Source organism: Stegodyphus dumicola, chromosome 8 (assembly GCF_044657685.1).
Source record: "Stegodyphus dumicola isolate Sdum_Otavi_A_Nest chromosome 8, ASM4465768v1".
NCBI classification, from domain to species: Eukaryota; Metazoa; Arthropoda; class Arachnida; order Araneae; family Eresidae; genus Stegodyphus; species Stegodyphus dumicola.
In genome coordinates, this window is record NC_140775.1 from 155,547,171 (window position 1) to 155,562,868 (window position 15,698).

Here is a 15,698-nt window from a genome sequence, read left to right on the forward strand (position 1 = left end):
AGCAATTTAAAACAGAGCTATACTGTTAATAATTCAACTACAGATAGGACATTTTTTATATGTTTCAACACATGGGTGAAAATGATTAGTCCATTTACAAAATAGGACAAACTGTTTCATGAACAAACATTGGTTCCTATGTTACCAAACAATGTTGCAATGGGAGAAGTCTTCGTAACATTCTCTCCACCCCCGAACACAATCTGTTTGGTATAGTTCCAACGAAAGATCCCTCTATAGGTAGACTTATATTTAAATAACAAAAGCATTATAATAAATGTCTAGTTCACAAATACATACTGCATGCTCTAGTAGATTTTAGTACATGGAAAAAATGCTTTCGGCATATAGGCAAAAATGGTTATTCCATTCACAAAACATTCTTATAATTCATCTGCTTTAGTGTTTATAACAAGCATGATATCTTGCTTGCTATACACCTTGAAGTCTTGAGTAAGACACTGAAGAACTAAAATAAGATATCTTAGTAACATTCCTTTCTTCCTTAAAACATGAAATGAGTTTTCCCAATAAAGTGCCAACTGCAGATCTATTTTTTATGGGCAAATAGTTTGAGGATGTTTCAATAGTTAAGTGATATCACAGGCAACAAGTTAGTTGTGCTTTGTCTGTCCAAGACAGTGTTGCAGCTTCATTCAGAGCAGCGGGAGTTGTAATCCGGTTAATATACTGTGCAGTTCCAATAACAAGTTGAAGCACTAGAGGTTGTTCTGTATTTATTGTAAGTCTCATTAAGAACATGGAATAAAGTTTTAAGTTAATTTTTAAATTTTTACATTTTAGAATGTAAATATAACTTCTAATTATAAACAGATAATTATCTATAAATAATCAAATTAGATAGTTAGATAATCTTATAATCTAGTCATTATAAGATTTAAATTATCTTATAATGACTAAGATTATCTCTCTTACTAAGATTACTTATAAAGACTAAGATTATCTCTTATGACTCTTACACAATCAATTTTATTTTTATTTTTTAAAAGTATTTCATAAAAAAGCATTTTTAAAATCACAATCTAAGAACATTTCCCATTTTAAAATAACAGAAAACACACATAATATATATTGATACAAAAATGATATTAGGATAGTATTTATTAAAAGTTACAAAACATGTATGCTTTGTAGCAATAACACAAAATATTTATGCATCTTTTCAATTTGAAAGTTTTCCAGATATTTTAGTTCATTTATATCCATTTCCTTCTTTTTAGCATACTTTCTAAATATATTTGCTTTAATAAATAAACAACATAAACATTACGTACACAAAAAAAAATGTTTATGTACATAAACAATGTTCACACTGATCTCGGTTTCATCTCCTAATTTGGTAATGTTTCAACAATATACCTTTGAAGAACAATTTTCATTCTCTTTATAAAATCAATTTTTTCCTCAACAAGTTCCCTCTTCATTTCAGAACTTTTAAGATTTAATTAAAGATTACTGTTGTTCTAAAAAGCTGCATGCATTTAAGAATGTATACAAGAAACTGCTAATTTTATTACTTTAATAATAAGAGTATTAATAATAACTATTCAAATATATGGCCAGGGCTGGCGTGGCAAAATTTTTAGAATTTAGAGAAGCACTCAGCAACAAAAATCTCAGAATTTGGGTTTTTTTGGTTTGGTTTATTAGGTTATGGCAAAGCATTCGAGGGCTATCTGCCTTAAGGGAGGGATGCCTTCGTGGAGGACTTTCTAAGGGAAACTGGCTCGTATACACATTACACATAGAGAAAACCACGAAAACACCCATGTAGCCAGCCCGTTCGCGGGATTCAAACCTCGGACCGAACTACCAGTGTCCAGCGACCTCAGAATTTAGGATTCACAAAGATTGGACCAAGTGTCAGTATACCAAGACCAAATGTCAGTATACTAACAGGATAAACCTTTTAAACAATCAGTTTTCAATTTCTTTATTAACAGAAAATTCCTTACTATGGATATCTGTCCATGTGTCAAGATTAGAATGGTTTTGCAATTTCCCATGCTTTCATCTACTGAAAAGAACAGAAAATAAAGGGAAAAAAAACATTTTTAGAGAAAGAAGTTCTAGGATCAGAAGGGCAAAATTCAAATAATTTTGTTTTCAATGTTCTTGAAAAATTTTTTTTAAAAGAAGAAAATCATGATAAGCTTCCTGCAAAATACACCCATTACACATAAATACTATGAAAACATTTCTCATTTTGTCACATTTATCTGTAACCTTTTAGAACTGTAGATCAACATATCTTGCCTTCAAATCCTTCCAAACTTTTCAGAGTGCAAGGTCTAAAATCCAAAATAACAATTATTCCTACCAACCCTATAACGGTAAAAAACCAAAAGATTTTGAAAAAAATTCAAAAAAGCAAAATGTAAAGTGAGTTTTACAGAGAAAACTCGCACACATAATGAACATTCTAAAATAATTACAGGCAAAAACTCTTCTCATGAAAAATTTTAGATAATGAAATTAATTAAATAATTACAGTAGCATTTTTGTGCATCCTAAGAAATGTTTCATAAACTGTGTTTTACATCATTTATTACCTTGCTCATTTTCCAGAATCAAAATATTTAAGTTGCTAAAATGGAAAGCAATATCACTTTAACATATGTCAGGAGGAAATTTTTTTTAAATATTATTTTTAAATATAAATTTAAAATACTATCTTTATTTTAACAATATTTATCAGTGTTATGTTTGTTAAAAAATGCTGAAAAAATTCTGAATTAATAATTATGTGTACAAAAATTTGGTCTTAAAATTGTCAAAATGTTGATGAGTTTTAACACAGCAAAACAACAGAATTCAAACCTCCCCCCCCCAAAAAAAAACATTAAGTTAATTTTAATGCAGTACTTTCTAAATTCTTCGTTTGAAAAGAAAAAAAAAGAATGTGTGTCTATAGGAATGGGTACTTGTCTGAAGTAAAAAAGCTCTAAAATTTATCTAGAAGTTTAAAATTTTAAAAATAAAATATATGTTTTTTTGACAATTTGAAGATGCCACCCAGTTGAATATAATTATGTAAAATAAATGTAAAAAGCTTTTTGAAGGTGATTTAAATTCATTATTGTTATTTTATCAAAACATTTAGCAAAGATAACACTGCATGCGTAAATCGTATTATGCTATAACTGAACTAACATAATGTTAAAAGGAAATGTAACTAAAGCTGAAAAATAAGTTTAAAAATGAAACACTATGATTCAGCTGAAAAATTAAAGTTACATTTTTGAAATAAATATTTTATGCTTTAGATATTATATACAGTCAAAAGTCTTTAAAAAGCTACAAACTTTCTGTGCATATACGTTTACGCATGCGCATAATACGTTTACGCATGCACGCTTAATGTATAACGGATGGTATAAGCTAAGCTAAAATTATCTAATTATCTATTTCAGTTAATGTTGCAGATTGCATTGTTCCTTAATCTTCGAACTGGATCCGGCTTATTATTTTTTGCAGACTGTTAGAGCAATTTTATAAAAGTAAGCTTGAACTTTCGATTATGTCAAATAGAATTTCCGATTCTGGAGCTGCCAAAGGATCTACAAAGCGAAAGTATGTTTCAATGTCCATCAAACAAAAAGTGGAATTGCTGCAAAAAATGGATAAAGGCATATCCTTTGTTTCTCTAACCATTCCGAAATCTGTTTATCAATTTCAAGCTGCCCTGCGAGGAGGACGTCGCGGCACGCAATGAAATGGAAGTTGATCTGTCAGCACTATCCTTATCTTCACGGCAGATGTTTTTATTTTATTTGGCTTATAATTCCTTACTAAATGTAGTATTTCATCTTGATGTACTCCGTCTTTGATATAATTTAAATCAAATTCCTCGTCATTATAAATATCCCGAATATACATCAAATAATTTTCTGGTTGCAATTTTCTAATTTCGACTATGCGTAATGTATGCTTTACGCATGCGTGCAATGAAAGAAATGTTTAATAAAGTAAACAAATAAATATTAAGCTTTTTTTTTTTTTTGTAAATTCTGATATCCTTTAGATCATAATTGCTCTTTATTTCATAAATTGCGGTTTCATGTTTTTAATTTTATAATTTCTGCATGCCATCTTACCAGATTTAAATTGATGATCTACAATCCGTAAAAACCGTTAATCCGGAATCGCCGAAGTCCTGATTAAAGACTTCTGACTGTAAATAGAACATGTTTCTTACTATGATACCAAGAAACCCCGACCCTCGCACACTTTTGATTATTCTGATTATCAGGCCCCGTAAGTACCCCTTTTTAATTTTTTGTTAATACAGGTTGTAATTTATCATTTTATTCCGGAAGAAATGTCATTAAAAGATTTTATTATTTGATAGATCTCAAAGACCTTGTTTTGATTTTCAGGCCCTTGGGGCCCCCCCAGGGGCTTTTATCTTTTCGATAAATAAGGTAAGACTATATAATTTTGCTCAGGAACAATAGAGGTAAAGTACTAAGACACCTCGAAGCCTTTTTTTTTTTCCACTGACAGGCCCATGGATCCTATGGAACCAGTGGATTTTTTAATAAGATTCAGGATCATCTTCTAGGCTAAAATTTCTGTGTTTACTCTTCTTAAACCACCTTCAAACTGCGCCATAAAAAACAGCACAGCATATACAGCATAAATCTTACATGCAGTCTGGCAAGCACTTTTTTCTTTTAAATAAACAAAGCTTAATGTGATGAAATTTGGGGTTTTTCTTTTTTTAGCAATGGAAAAAAAAAATATGCCACAACACATGCTAAAGAGCTGAAAAGACAGTATTTATCCATCTGCTTCAATCCAGGTGATTCCTTATCAGATAAAATAATAAGAAAACATACCTCAATTTGAAAACCAACAGAACTTTCTTGATGATGCAATATTTCAATAAGAGCATTTTCAATATTTATGAAAAAATTATAAATAGCAAGAACAAATTTTCATAAAATTTTCAATATTTATGAAAAAATTATAAATAGCAAGAACAAATTTTAAATTTGTGCAGTTTACTAGTAAGTACGCGAACAATACATCAATTGTTTATCTCCAAGACAGGTTTTAATTATAAATACAGCAACTGTCAATCTAATATCATTAGTTCAAACATTATATACTCTAATGTCTGCCAAAATGTCACAAAACCTATTTTCAGTTCAGTTAAGTTCTTAAACAGATAGAATAAATACTAGTGCCCTTAACAATAATACTCAGTTGTGTGCCTGCATCAATTAAATGAAGAAGATTCACTAACAATGCCTTTTAATTTAGTTTCATAATCCGCTATAACTGAGTCATAATTTTATATCTAACACAGTATAACAACAAGTATAAATAATCATGATTTACAGTCAGTAAAAATCAAATTTTTTATTCACCCTGTGGATATTTACACATATTTTTATATTCTACTTGATAAGCATTTTTGTATGTAGTATTTCAGTACAATTATGCTCAGGAAACTGTAGTCATGGATAAAGGTGGTTCTTTTGTGAAATAGTTCGTCATACCTTATTTAAAACAATTTTTACATGAAATGGCCAGTACAATCACTTACTCTGTATAAGAGAAGATCAGACTGAAAAATGCTACCCCTCACACACAATCACTCAAAGGCTATAAGTGTGGTTCTGGCAAACTTCAATCAATATACTATCATCTAGCCAATGTGTTTGGATATAATCACTCTCAGGATAAAGTTGAAATGAATAAAGATGGCCCTTTGAGAATGGTTCCTTATTTTATTTGATTTTTATACGAAATAGACAGTATAATTACTGTGAATAGGAGCAGATCAGATTAAAAAATGCTAGGTCAATCACTCAAAAGACAAAAGTGTGGTCATGGCAACTTCAATCAGTGTATTGTCATCAGGCCAATACCAATTAATGTTTGCAAGTGTCTGATTCACTACTCATCAAGTTTTTGAATGCAACATGCAGAAATCAGCTAAACCGGAGAAAAATTTATTTGCAGGTGATTACAGCACACCTGCATTTTCTTAAGTATTAGATTCTCCATTGCTGTGTGAGAAAAAAAGAAAGTTTCTGCCCTCCAAAAAATGTTTTGGTGGTCTAAAAATCTGGATAATAGATTACTCTAGGTACTGGACATCTGGATTTCGGTCTTTGTACTGTAAAAAAAGAGTAATATACTTTTCCTACTCAATATTTTACTGGCCAATTGTTTCATTCAGTATTGTTTGTTAAGGTTGCTGGTACTGAAGTTTTGTCAAAAGGTGAAAAATTATATTCCAACGTTGAAAGTGAAGGAAATTCAGCAACACCGAGATAATTCTTATACTGAAAGCAAAATTCAGTTTAAGATAGCACTTCTATGCTCTTCAGCCATTGTGTTCTACTCCAATTTTTAACGTTAATTTAAAAGTAAAATTTATTACCCAAACACATCCAAATTAAGAATGTTTTTGTATATATTTTGCTTTGCGGATGAACTGCAATATGGACATCCTTCCGAAATTTTGATTTGTGTGTTAGAAACTGAAAAAGGCAATGTTTTTTATTGTATTACATAATTGGATCAGCGTTATTAAAAAAAAATACCCTCTCATTAGGCTTGAAAATATTTCGTAATGACAAATTCATTTTAAAACTTGAAAATAGAATTACCAAAAAAGCCATAAAAGATAGAAAATGGTTTATTACAGAATTAATAAAGACATCTAACAAAAAAAAAAAAAAAAAAAAAAGGAAATTATAATTTTGGATCAAATTTTGCAAGATATACAAAAGATAAGATTCTGAATCAACAACAAACAATTTCTTTAATACAGTCAAAAGTCTTTAATCCGGACTCGTTGGGACTTCAGCGACTCTTGATTAGGGGTTTTTCCGTATTATAGATCATCAGTTTAAATCTGGTAAGATGGTATGCAGAAATTATAAAATTAAAAATACGAAACCGTAATTTATGAAATAAAGAACAATTATTATGATCTAAAGGGTATCAAAATTTACAAAAAAAAAAAGGCTTAATATTTATTTGTTTACTTTATTAAACATTTCTTTTAATGTAAGTTATTTAAGTTGCTTCGTTTTATGTGATAATACTTTCTCTTTAATTCTATAAACAGACATAATTTCTTGTTCGGTTACAAAGTTCCGCTGTTCAATTCTATAATTGCTGAGTCGAGAATATCGATTAATTTGTTAATCGAAATTTTTTCGTTTCAATAACCTCTGTGTCACTTTCTTCACTATCGGAAGCGAATTATAATGATGAGGAACTTGATTTAAATCATATAAAAGACGGAGTACATCGAGATGAAATACTACACTTAGTAAGGAATTACAAACCAAATAAAATAAAAACATCTGCCCTGAAGATAAGGATAGTGCTGACAGATCAACTTCCAATTCATTGCGCGCCGCGACGTCCCCCCCCCCGCAGGGCAGCGTGAAATTGATAAACAGATTTTGGAATGGTTAGAGAAACAAAGGATATGCCTTTATCCATTTTTTGCAGCAATTCCACTTTTTGTTTGATGGACATTGAAACATACTTCCGCTTTCTAGATCCTTTGGGAGCTCCAGCATTGGAAATTCTATTTGACATAATCGAAAGTTCAAGCTTACTTTTATAAAATTGCTCTAACAGTCTGCAAAAAATAATAAGCTGGATTCAATTCGAAGATTAAGGAACAACGCAATCTGCAACATTAACTAAAATAGATAATTATTTTTCCAAGTTCCGCTGGATGCGCCACTGATTAACTTGCAGGATTTGCAAGTTAAATAGATAATTAGATAATTTTAGCTTAGCTTATACCGTTCGTTATACATTAAACGCGCATGTGTAAACATATTATGTGCATGCGCACATGCATATGCGCATGTGTGAAAGTATTACGTGCATGCGTAAACTCCTATGCGCATGCGTGAACGCACTATGCGTTGACGCATGTGCAGAAAGTTTGTAGCTTTGAGGTCCGGATTATGGGTGTCCAGATTAACAACTTTTGACTGTACTAGCCTTTTTTTCTCTCTTTAATGGTCTCATTTGTAAATGAATGCAAACAAATAGTAAAAATTTCCTTCATTATACGAAATATACGTTCCCAATGTATTATTTATCTAATTCTAATAAAGGAAGCCACAACAAACTTAATTAGTATAACTTTATATATGCTAATCTCAGATAACTAGAAAAGCATGGCGAATCTATCAACATGGAAGTCAAGGGGAAAATCTACAAATATTTCATGGATTACATACCTACATCATAAATAACTTACTAATTTTAATTTATTAAATTAAATGTTTTGACAGCTTTTCACTGCTGTCTTATTAATCTAAGGTTTCAGTTTCCATACAAACAGTAATATAGAATAGCAGAGGATAATAACCTGAGGACAAAAAGATAAATTACACACATACCTTTGTAAGCTGTTTGCGATGACAATTTTTTTTTTTCTTTCTCTTTGCTCTCATCTGGTCTTCTTCCACAGCGAAATGATGATTTTCTTTTCTTTTTAGCATCATTAAACCTACAATGGATGCTACCAGATTGTGGCTCTTTCTGTCTTCTATTATCATCAGATGTGCAGTTAGAGCTGCAAGTTGACTTGCGCATAGGCCTTTGTCTGGCATTATCATTACATATATTCTTAGTGCTGCAAGCTAATTCTCGCAGCCTTCTTTTATCATCTAACGAACTTTTGGTTCTATTATTATCAACGCTGGTATCAGTGCTATGGGATAATTCTTCTTGTCTTCTAATATCATCAAATGTACTGTTAGATAACAAATCACTCTGTCTTCTATTATCATTAAAGCTAGTGTCAGTACTGGAAGATGGTTTCTGGCTTTCCTTATCAGCAAAGCTAGTCTCAGTGCTATGGGATAATTCTTCTTGTCTTCTAATATCATCAAATGTACTGTTAGATAACGAATCACTCTGTCTTTTATTATCATTAAAGCCAGTGTCAGTACTGGAAGATGGTTTCTGGCTTTCATTATCAGCAAAGCTAGTCCCATTACTACAAGACTGTAATTTTCCTTGTCTTCTGTTATCATCTGGCCCATTGTCAATGCCTCCAGGTGTTGATTCCTTTTGTTTATCATCATTTAAACTATCATCAGATTGAAAACAAAAAGAAGAGTCTCTGGAAAAAAAAAAAAAAAAGTAATTCGCAACTTGTTTAGCATTTTTCAAACAGAAGACATGAAGCACTAAAATGATTGAATTTCACAATCTCTACACATAATAAAAGAGAGAGTCTCTCTGTGTGTGTGTCTTTCATTCGTGCTGGGCGCATAGGTGCATCTAGACAAGAGCTAGTGCACCTTGAAGCGATTATTTCAAAATTCGTATCAAGATTTTTTTTTATTTTCATCTTTTTTGATGAAATCACATCATTTTGAAGTTTTATTCTTTTAGAAATGTGGTTTTGGCAAGAATGTTTCATTTAATGCTTTGGATACTGGATTGCTGAACTGTTTTCTCTTGAAAATATGGGATTTATTGCTTATTTCACTGTAATATTTCATATTATGTGTTAATTATACATAATTTTAATTATATAAAAAGTTTTGCATGATTCTTTTTAGGAAACATAGTTAACTTCCTTTATACCATTTGAATTCTTAAGACTTTGCAACAGGAAGTTGGTTAATTTATTTATTAGGATAATTAATATTTGTGTTAAGGGATATTGTTTATTCCATCGTAATTTTTTTATATATACAATACATTTTTATTGAAATTTCTGTTTTTTCTTTTTTTTTTTTTTTTTTTTTGGATAAAGTTGTTCTGCAGAGTAAAGTAAGTGTTCTGTACAGTTTTTAAATTTAATGTTTGGTTTGTGAAATTTGTAAAAACATATCAATATTATTAAGTACAAGGTGTCTGAAATGGAACTATCACACTACCAGATTAGCTACAGAATTAGCTTGCACACTACCAGATTAGCTACCTTCATTTACTTCCAGTTCTGTTGCAAAAAGTCAGCTACAGAATGTCACCAAATTATGTATACAGCTTTAGGTACTAATGTTGTATCAAAATGGCACTGTGTAGGTTTGGTAATGAAAGTTCAAAAACAACGACTATGATATTCAAGAAGCAGAGCATTCTGGCCGGCCTAGTGATGTTGGTAAGGCAAGTATGCGAGAACTTGTGGAAGAAGATCAGCACGGAACCACTCGAGAGCTTGCTAAGGAGTTACACACACACGGATAAATGCATATATATGTACGTATCTGTAAATCATGTTCACTAGCCGCACTATGCATCACATAAACTAAACTACTCGAATATCAACTCAACGACCGAATTCTGGACCTTATCATCACTATAAAAATCACTTATAAAAAGTGGATTTATTTCAACAAAATAAGCCGACAAGGAGAATGGTCTGTTCCTGGTGAGCCCGTCAACAGCATCACAATGCACAATTTCACTAACAAGAAGATCATGCATTGTATCCGGTGGGACTGCTGTCGCATTATCCACAAAAAGTATCTTAAAAAAGGTAAAATCCTAAACAGTAAAGAGTACAGCGAGATGCTAGAAATTCGTGTTGATGCTGCTATCAAGAAAAAATGTCAAACTGAATTCCAGCGGAAAAAGGTAATGTTCTATTAAGATAATGCAAGAACACATGTCCAAAACCGAGTCGGAATTTTTGCCACATCCACCATACAGCCTCGATATTGCTCCTTCGGACTTCTACCTTCTTCCACACCAGCAGCTACATCTTGCTGGTTCTACCTTCTATTTGGCCCAGGACATCCAAAATGAGGTTCATCTGTTTTTGAACTCGCAGCCACCAAGTTTCTGGGCCGAAAGCTTTGAAAAACTACCAAAACGTTTCAGAAAATCATAGATTTGGGTGGTGATTACTACCCGCATTTAAAGGTACTGTTTTATTGCTTTTTTCCTACCTTTATTAAGAATGTTTCTTGGGCAGGAAACTTTTGTTACAGCCAGATATTTATAATCGTAACTATAAGAGATGGAGTATTTTGGTTAACCAATATTAAACCAATTTTTTCATCTAAGATAATTTGAAAATTTAAAAGTGTATTTGCAACAGCTTAAATGTGTGCAAATGTCGGCTGTTCTGCTTTATGATTAAATGGTTAGCTATAATGTTTTGGTAATTAGTTTTAAAACTTTTACTTTTTATTTATTTATCATTTTACCTGAATATATCCATCAGCGCAATTATTATTAACTGCATATGTCAAATATATTACAGATTTTAACACTTAGAAGATGAATGGTCGAAATTTCAGCTAGAGAAATTATCCCTCCTTCCCAGAGTGCCGAGATAGTCACAGTCCGATAACCTTTCTCTGCCACTTATTTGATGACTTTCGTGCCTCACAACTATGGGGGTTTCATATATTCCTTTTTATTTTCCTTCAACAGTGGAATGTTGGCTCAGAGCAAAAACTTTCAGTTGTGTGTCACACGATTCACATGCTCTCTAGAATTCTACACAAGTAACCTAACCATACTGATATGCATATGTTAGATACATAAGCAAATGAGGTGTGCATGCATGTATGCATGCATATTCAATACAAACACGGATATATAACATGTATGTATGCTAACAGATATATTGATAATATACACACACACACAGATAAATGCATATATATGTACGTATCTGTAAATACCATATATATATGATAATAGATGTATCTATATATGTATGTGTGTGTGAATGTATATCAGACAATCTTCTTAGTAGAACATAAATTTTATTTCTAGTTCACGGTGATAGACAAATTTTATACAATTCTTAAGTGGCAAAATTTTCATCCTACTCCTAGCTGTAAAATCTTCAGAATACTCATCTTTTTTTAACAATATCTTTTGTTGCTGAGTAACGGTTTGATACAAATATGGCGTTGCCACTTCAACAATAATTATACTTATTTATTAAATAGCAAGATATTACAACCTCTCCCCCCTCCAGATAAACTTTAATTTATATTTTTATAAATTAAAGTTTACTTTTTTTTTTTTTTTTTTTTCAAAAACAACAATATCAGCACAATACAGAATTGAAATACAAGATATAACATAATAAGATACACTGAGAAAGAGAGGAAGGAACAAAATATTTTTTTTTATCTACATAGAGAAACAAATTATTTAATCAGGCCAGGGAGTACGACTTAATGCGTCTACATTTTTATGGGTTTTACCACTTCGATGAACGATCGTGTAATTGTAGGGTTGTAGTACCAGTGCCCATCTCATAAGTCATGGATTTAGACTCACATTGTTTTTGAGCCAAACTAAGGGATTATGATCGGTCATGATGAGGAATTTAGTATGCCCGTCTAAATAACATTGAAGTTTCTTTACAGCAAATATTATGGCGGCGCATTCCTTTTCTGTGGTACAGTACTATTTTTCAGTTTCTGTAAACTTCTTACTGAGGTATAATACTGGATGTTCATTGTCTCGTTCATCTTTTTGAGCTAAAATGACACCCATACCAGAGTTTGAAGCATCAGTTTGCAAAATAAACTCCTTATTGAAATCAGGTGCATGTAGTATAGGCCTTTGAGACAGTTTCTCCTTTAACTCTTCAATGCTTTTCTGCACTCTTCTGTCCAATTTATTTTCCCTTTCTTTAAGTTTCCTTTCAAAGTTTCTGTTAAAGGTGCTGCTATAGATGAGAACATGGGAATGTAACGATTATAATATCCCGCTAATCCTAAAAATGCTCTGACTTGACTTTTTGTGGATGGCACTGGAAAATCAAGAATAGCTTTTACTTTCACTTCACTTGGCATTCTTATACCACGACCTACAATATGTCCTAGATATTTTACTCTATCTTGAGCAAATTTACATTTTATTGGTTTAATAGTTAAACCAGCGTCCTTTATTTTGGATAAAATGGCTTTCAGGTGACTTAGATGTTCTTCCCAGGTGTTTGAAAAGATTGCCACGTCATCTAAATATGGAACAGCTAAGTTTTCACAACCGTGAAGGATTTCGGCCATCATTTTACTAAATGAAAATGGTGCATTTTTAAGTCCGAAAGGCATCCGTAGAGGTCTAAATGTGCCAAAACTTGTCACAAAAGTGGCTAATCTTTGAGCATTAGGTGTTAAAGGTATTTGCCAGCATTCCTCTGTTAAATCCAAAAGAGTTATATATTTTGCTCCTGCTACCGTTTCTACTCGTTGTTCGATGTTAGGCAAGGGGAAGAATTGTGTTTTAGTCAATTTATTCAATTTACTATAGTCGATACAAGGTCTTGGATCCCTCCCTGCTACTTCTACTAAAATCATAGGAGAAGTGTAATCTGAATCTCCTATTTCAATTATTTTATGCTGAAGCATTTTATCAATTTCTGCTTTTAATATATCCGTTTGTCTAGGAGACATTCTGTATGGTTTACAGTGGATTGGGGTGTTTTCTGTCAATTGAATATCATGCGTTATTAAATGAGTTTTTCCAGGTTTATTAGAAAAGATTTTTGAAAACTTCAGCAGCATATCATGCAATTCTTGAATCTGTTGTTCATTTAGCTTATCACTTAAGGAGCTGTTTTCTTTGATGTCCTCAAAATCGAACAATGTTGGTTCAGAGTCAATTGTTGGGAAATTTTCCTCCATATCATCAATTTCAGATTGATCTTCTGTAATCATAAGGTTAACCGATTCTGCTCATCTATGATAGGGTTTTAGCATGTTAACATGGTAGACTTGGTTAGAGTCATTTTTTTCTTTGAAACTCGCAACATAATTAGTTTCGGATAATTTCTTCTCAACTGTCCCAGGACCTTTCCATTCAACTGCTAGTCTGTTTGGTTTATTCGTTGATTTAACTAATACTAAATCCCCTTCAGAGAATTCTCTTTTTATAGCTTTACGATCGTACCACATCTTTCTTTTGGTTTGCATTTCCAGCATTTTATCTGTAGCCAGCTCTTTGCATCTTTTTAATCGATTTATCAATTGAAAAATGTATTCAACAACATTATTTCCTTCGTCTTTAGGATTCATTCATTGTTAATATAATATTGTTACAGGTGTTCTAAGATTTCGACCATATACTAATTCTGCAGGTGTAAATCCCGTACTCTCGTGCGCTATTATTCTTAAAGCAAATAGAGCTGCAGGAACTTGCTTCTCCCACTTAGGGGCTGCTTCGATACATAAAACTTTTAAAATTCGTTTGATTGTTCGGTGAAATCTTTCAACAGGGTTGCTCTGCGGATGGTGTACTGAGCTTCTAGTTACTTTTATTCCAAATTTTTCTACAAATTCTATGGCTAGATTGCTCATAAAGGAGGTACCTTGATCAGTTTGTATTTCTTTCGGGAAACCCATTCTACTAAATATTTGTAACATGGCTTCAATTACTGACGTTGTGCCAATATTAGGAACAGGTACAGCATCCGGATATTTTGAAGCTAAACAAATAGCTGTAATTAAATATCTATTGCCATTCGGTGTTATTGGTAAAGGACCACATGCGTCAAAGTTAATTTTTGAAAATACTTCTGCAATAATTGGTACTAAAGTCAAAGGTGCTTTGGCTTTATCATTAGATTTTCCCACTCTTTGACACGGATCGCAAGTTTTAACATACTCTTCTATTTCTTTTTAGCAATTAGGCCAGTAAAAGTATCTTGTTAATCTATCTTTAGTTTTCACGACGCCTAAATGTCCAGATGTGCTATCATGACATAATGACTTTATTTGATCTCTATATTTTTCAGGAATAACAATTCCCTTTCATTTCCGTTTTTATCTATTTTCCTTTTCACCAACAATCTGTTTTCTTTTACTTTGAAATCATTTGTCTTGCTGGAATTTTCATTTTTAGCTTCGTTAAGCAATGACGCTAGATCTCTGCTTTGATGCTGAGATTCAATTAATTCCTTTGAATTAACAGTAATCACTTTCTTAAATTCCTTGTCTTCCTCATCAGCTTGCGGTAAAATACCTTCGTCAGTGTCAATAAACGTCAATTCTTCTAGTTTCTCCATTTCAATTTCTCTGCTTCGATCATCTTCAGAAGATCCTTTTACTTGAGATCGTGTCAAAACCGCATTTATTTTTTCTAAATTTAAGAATGATTTATTTTTGAACAATTGTGCAGTTTTGTTACCCAATACATATCTTCCGGGATCATTTGTAACAACAGCTGCCTTTGTCTTTATATTACCAAGTTCGCAATTAATTTCAACTTCCGCTAACGGTAGACACACTAAATGGTCATTTAAAAGATATTGCACCCAGACATGTTCTCCAGTCATTTTTGCGTTATCTATGTATTTCCAAGAAATAACATCAACAGTGGCTCCTGTGTCTCAAAGAATAGGCATTTCATACCCATTCACTAAACCGTTAATTGTATATGTCTCTAACAAATCATCATTTGAAGATACGCAATTTACCTTTTCATTTGGTTTTAAGCGAGGACACTGAGGCTTAAAATGTTCATATGATCCACACTCGAAACAACATGGTCGATATCTTTTGTCATATAAATTTTCTTGGTTTTTGTTTTGGAACTGATTCCTTTGCTGATGATCTTTCTTGTATTTTGAATCATCCCATCTATCAGAATGCTTAAAATGAGGCGGATGCTCTATTTTTTTCACAAAATTATCATAACGCGGTTTAAATGATCCTTTGCTAAATTTCTCAGTCTGATTGGTAGAAAATTCCGGTTTT

General features: G+C 32.0%; 1 protein-coding gene across 1 annotated transcript in view; it reads right to left on the reverse strand.

Moving 5' to 3' along the window:
- The window catches only part of LOC118199705 (uncharacterized), a 149,422-nt gene that overhangs the window by 30,634 nt on the left and 103,090 nt on the right, over positions 1-15,698 (reverse strand). Inside the window, exon 7 of the mRNA XM_085822621.1 lies at positions 8,415-9,142. Coding sequence (XP_085678747.1) covers positions 8,415-9,142 — 728 coding nt within the window. The remainder of the gene's footprint in view (positions 1-8,414; positions 9,143-15,698) is intronic.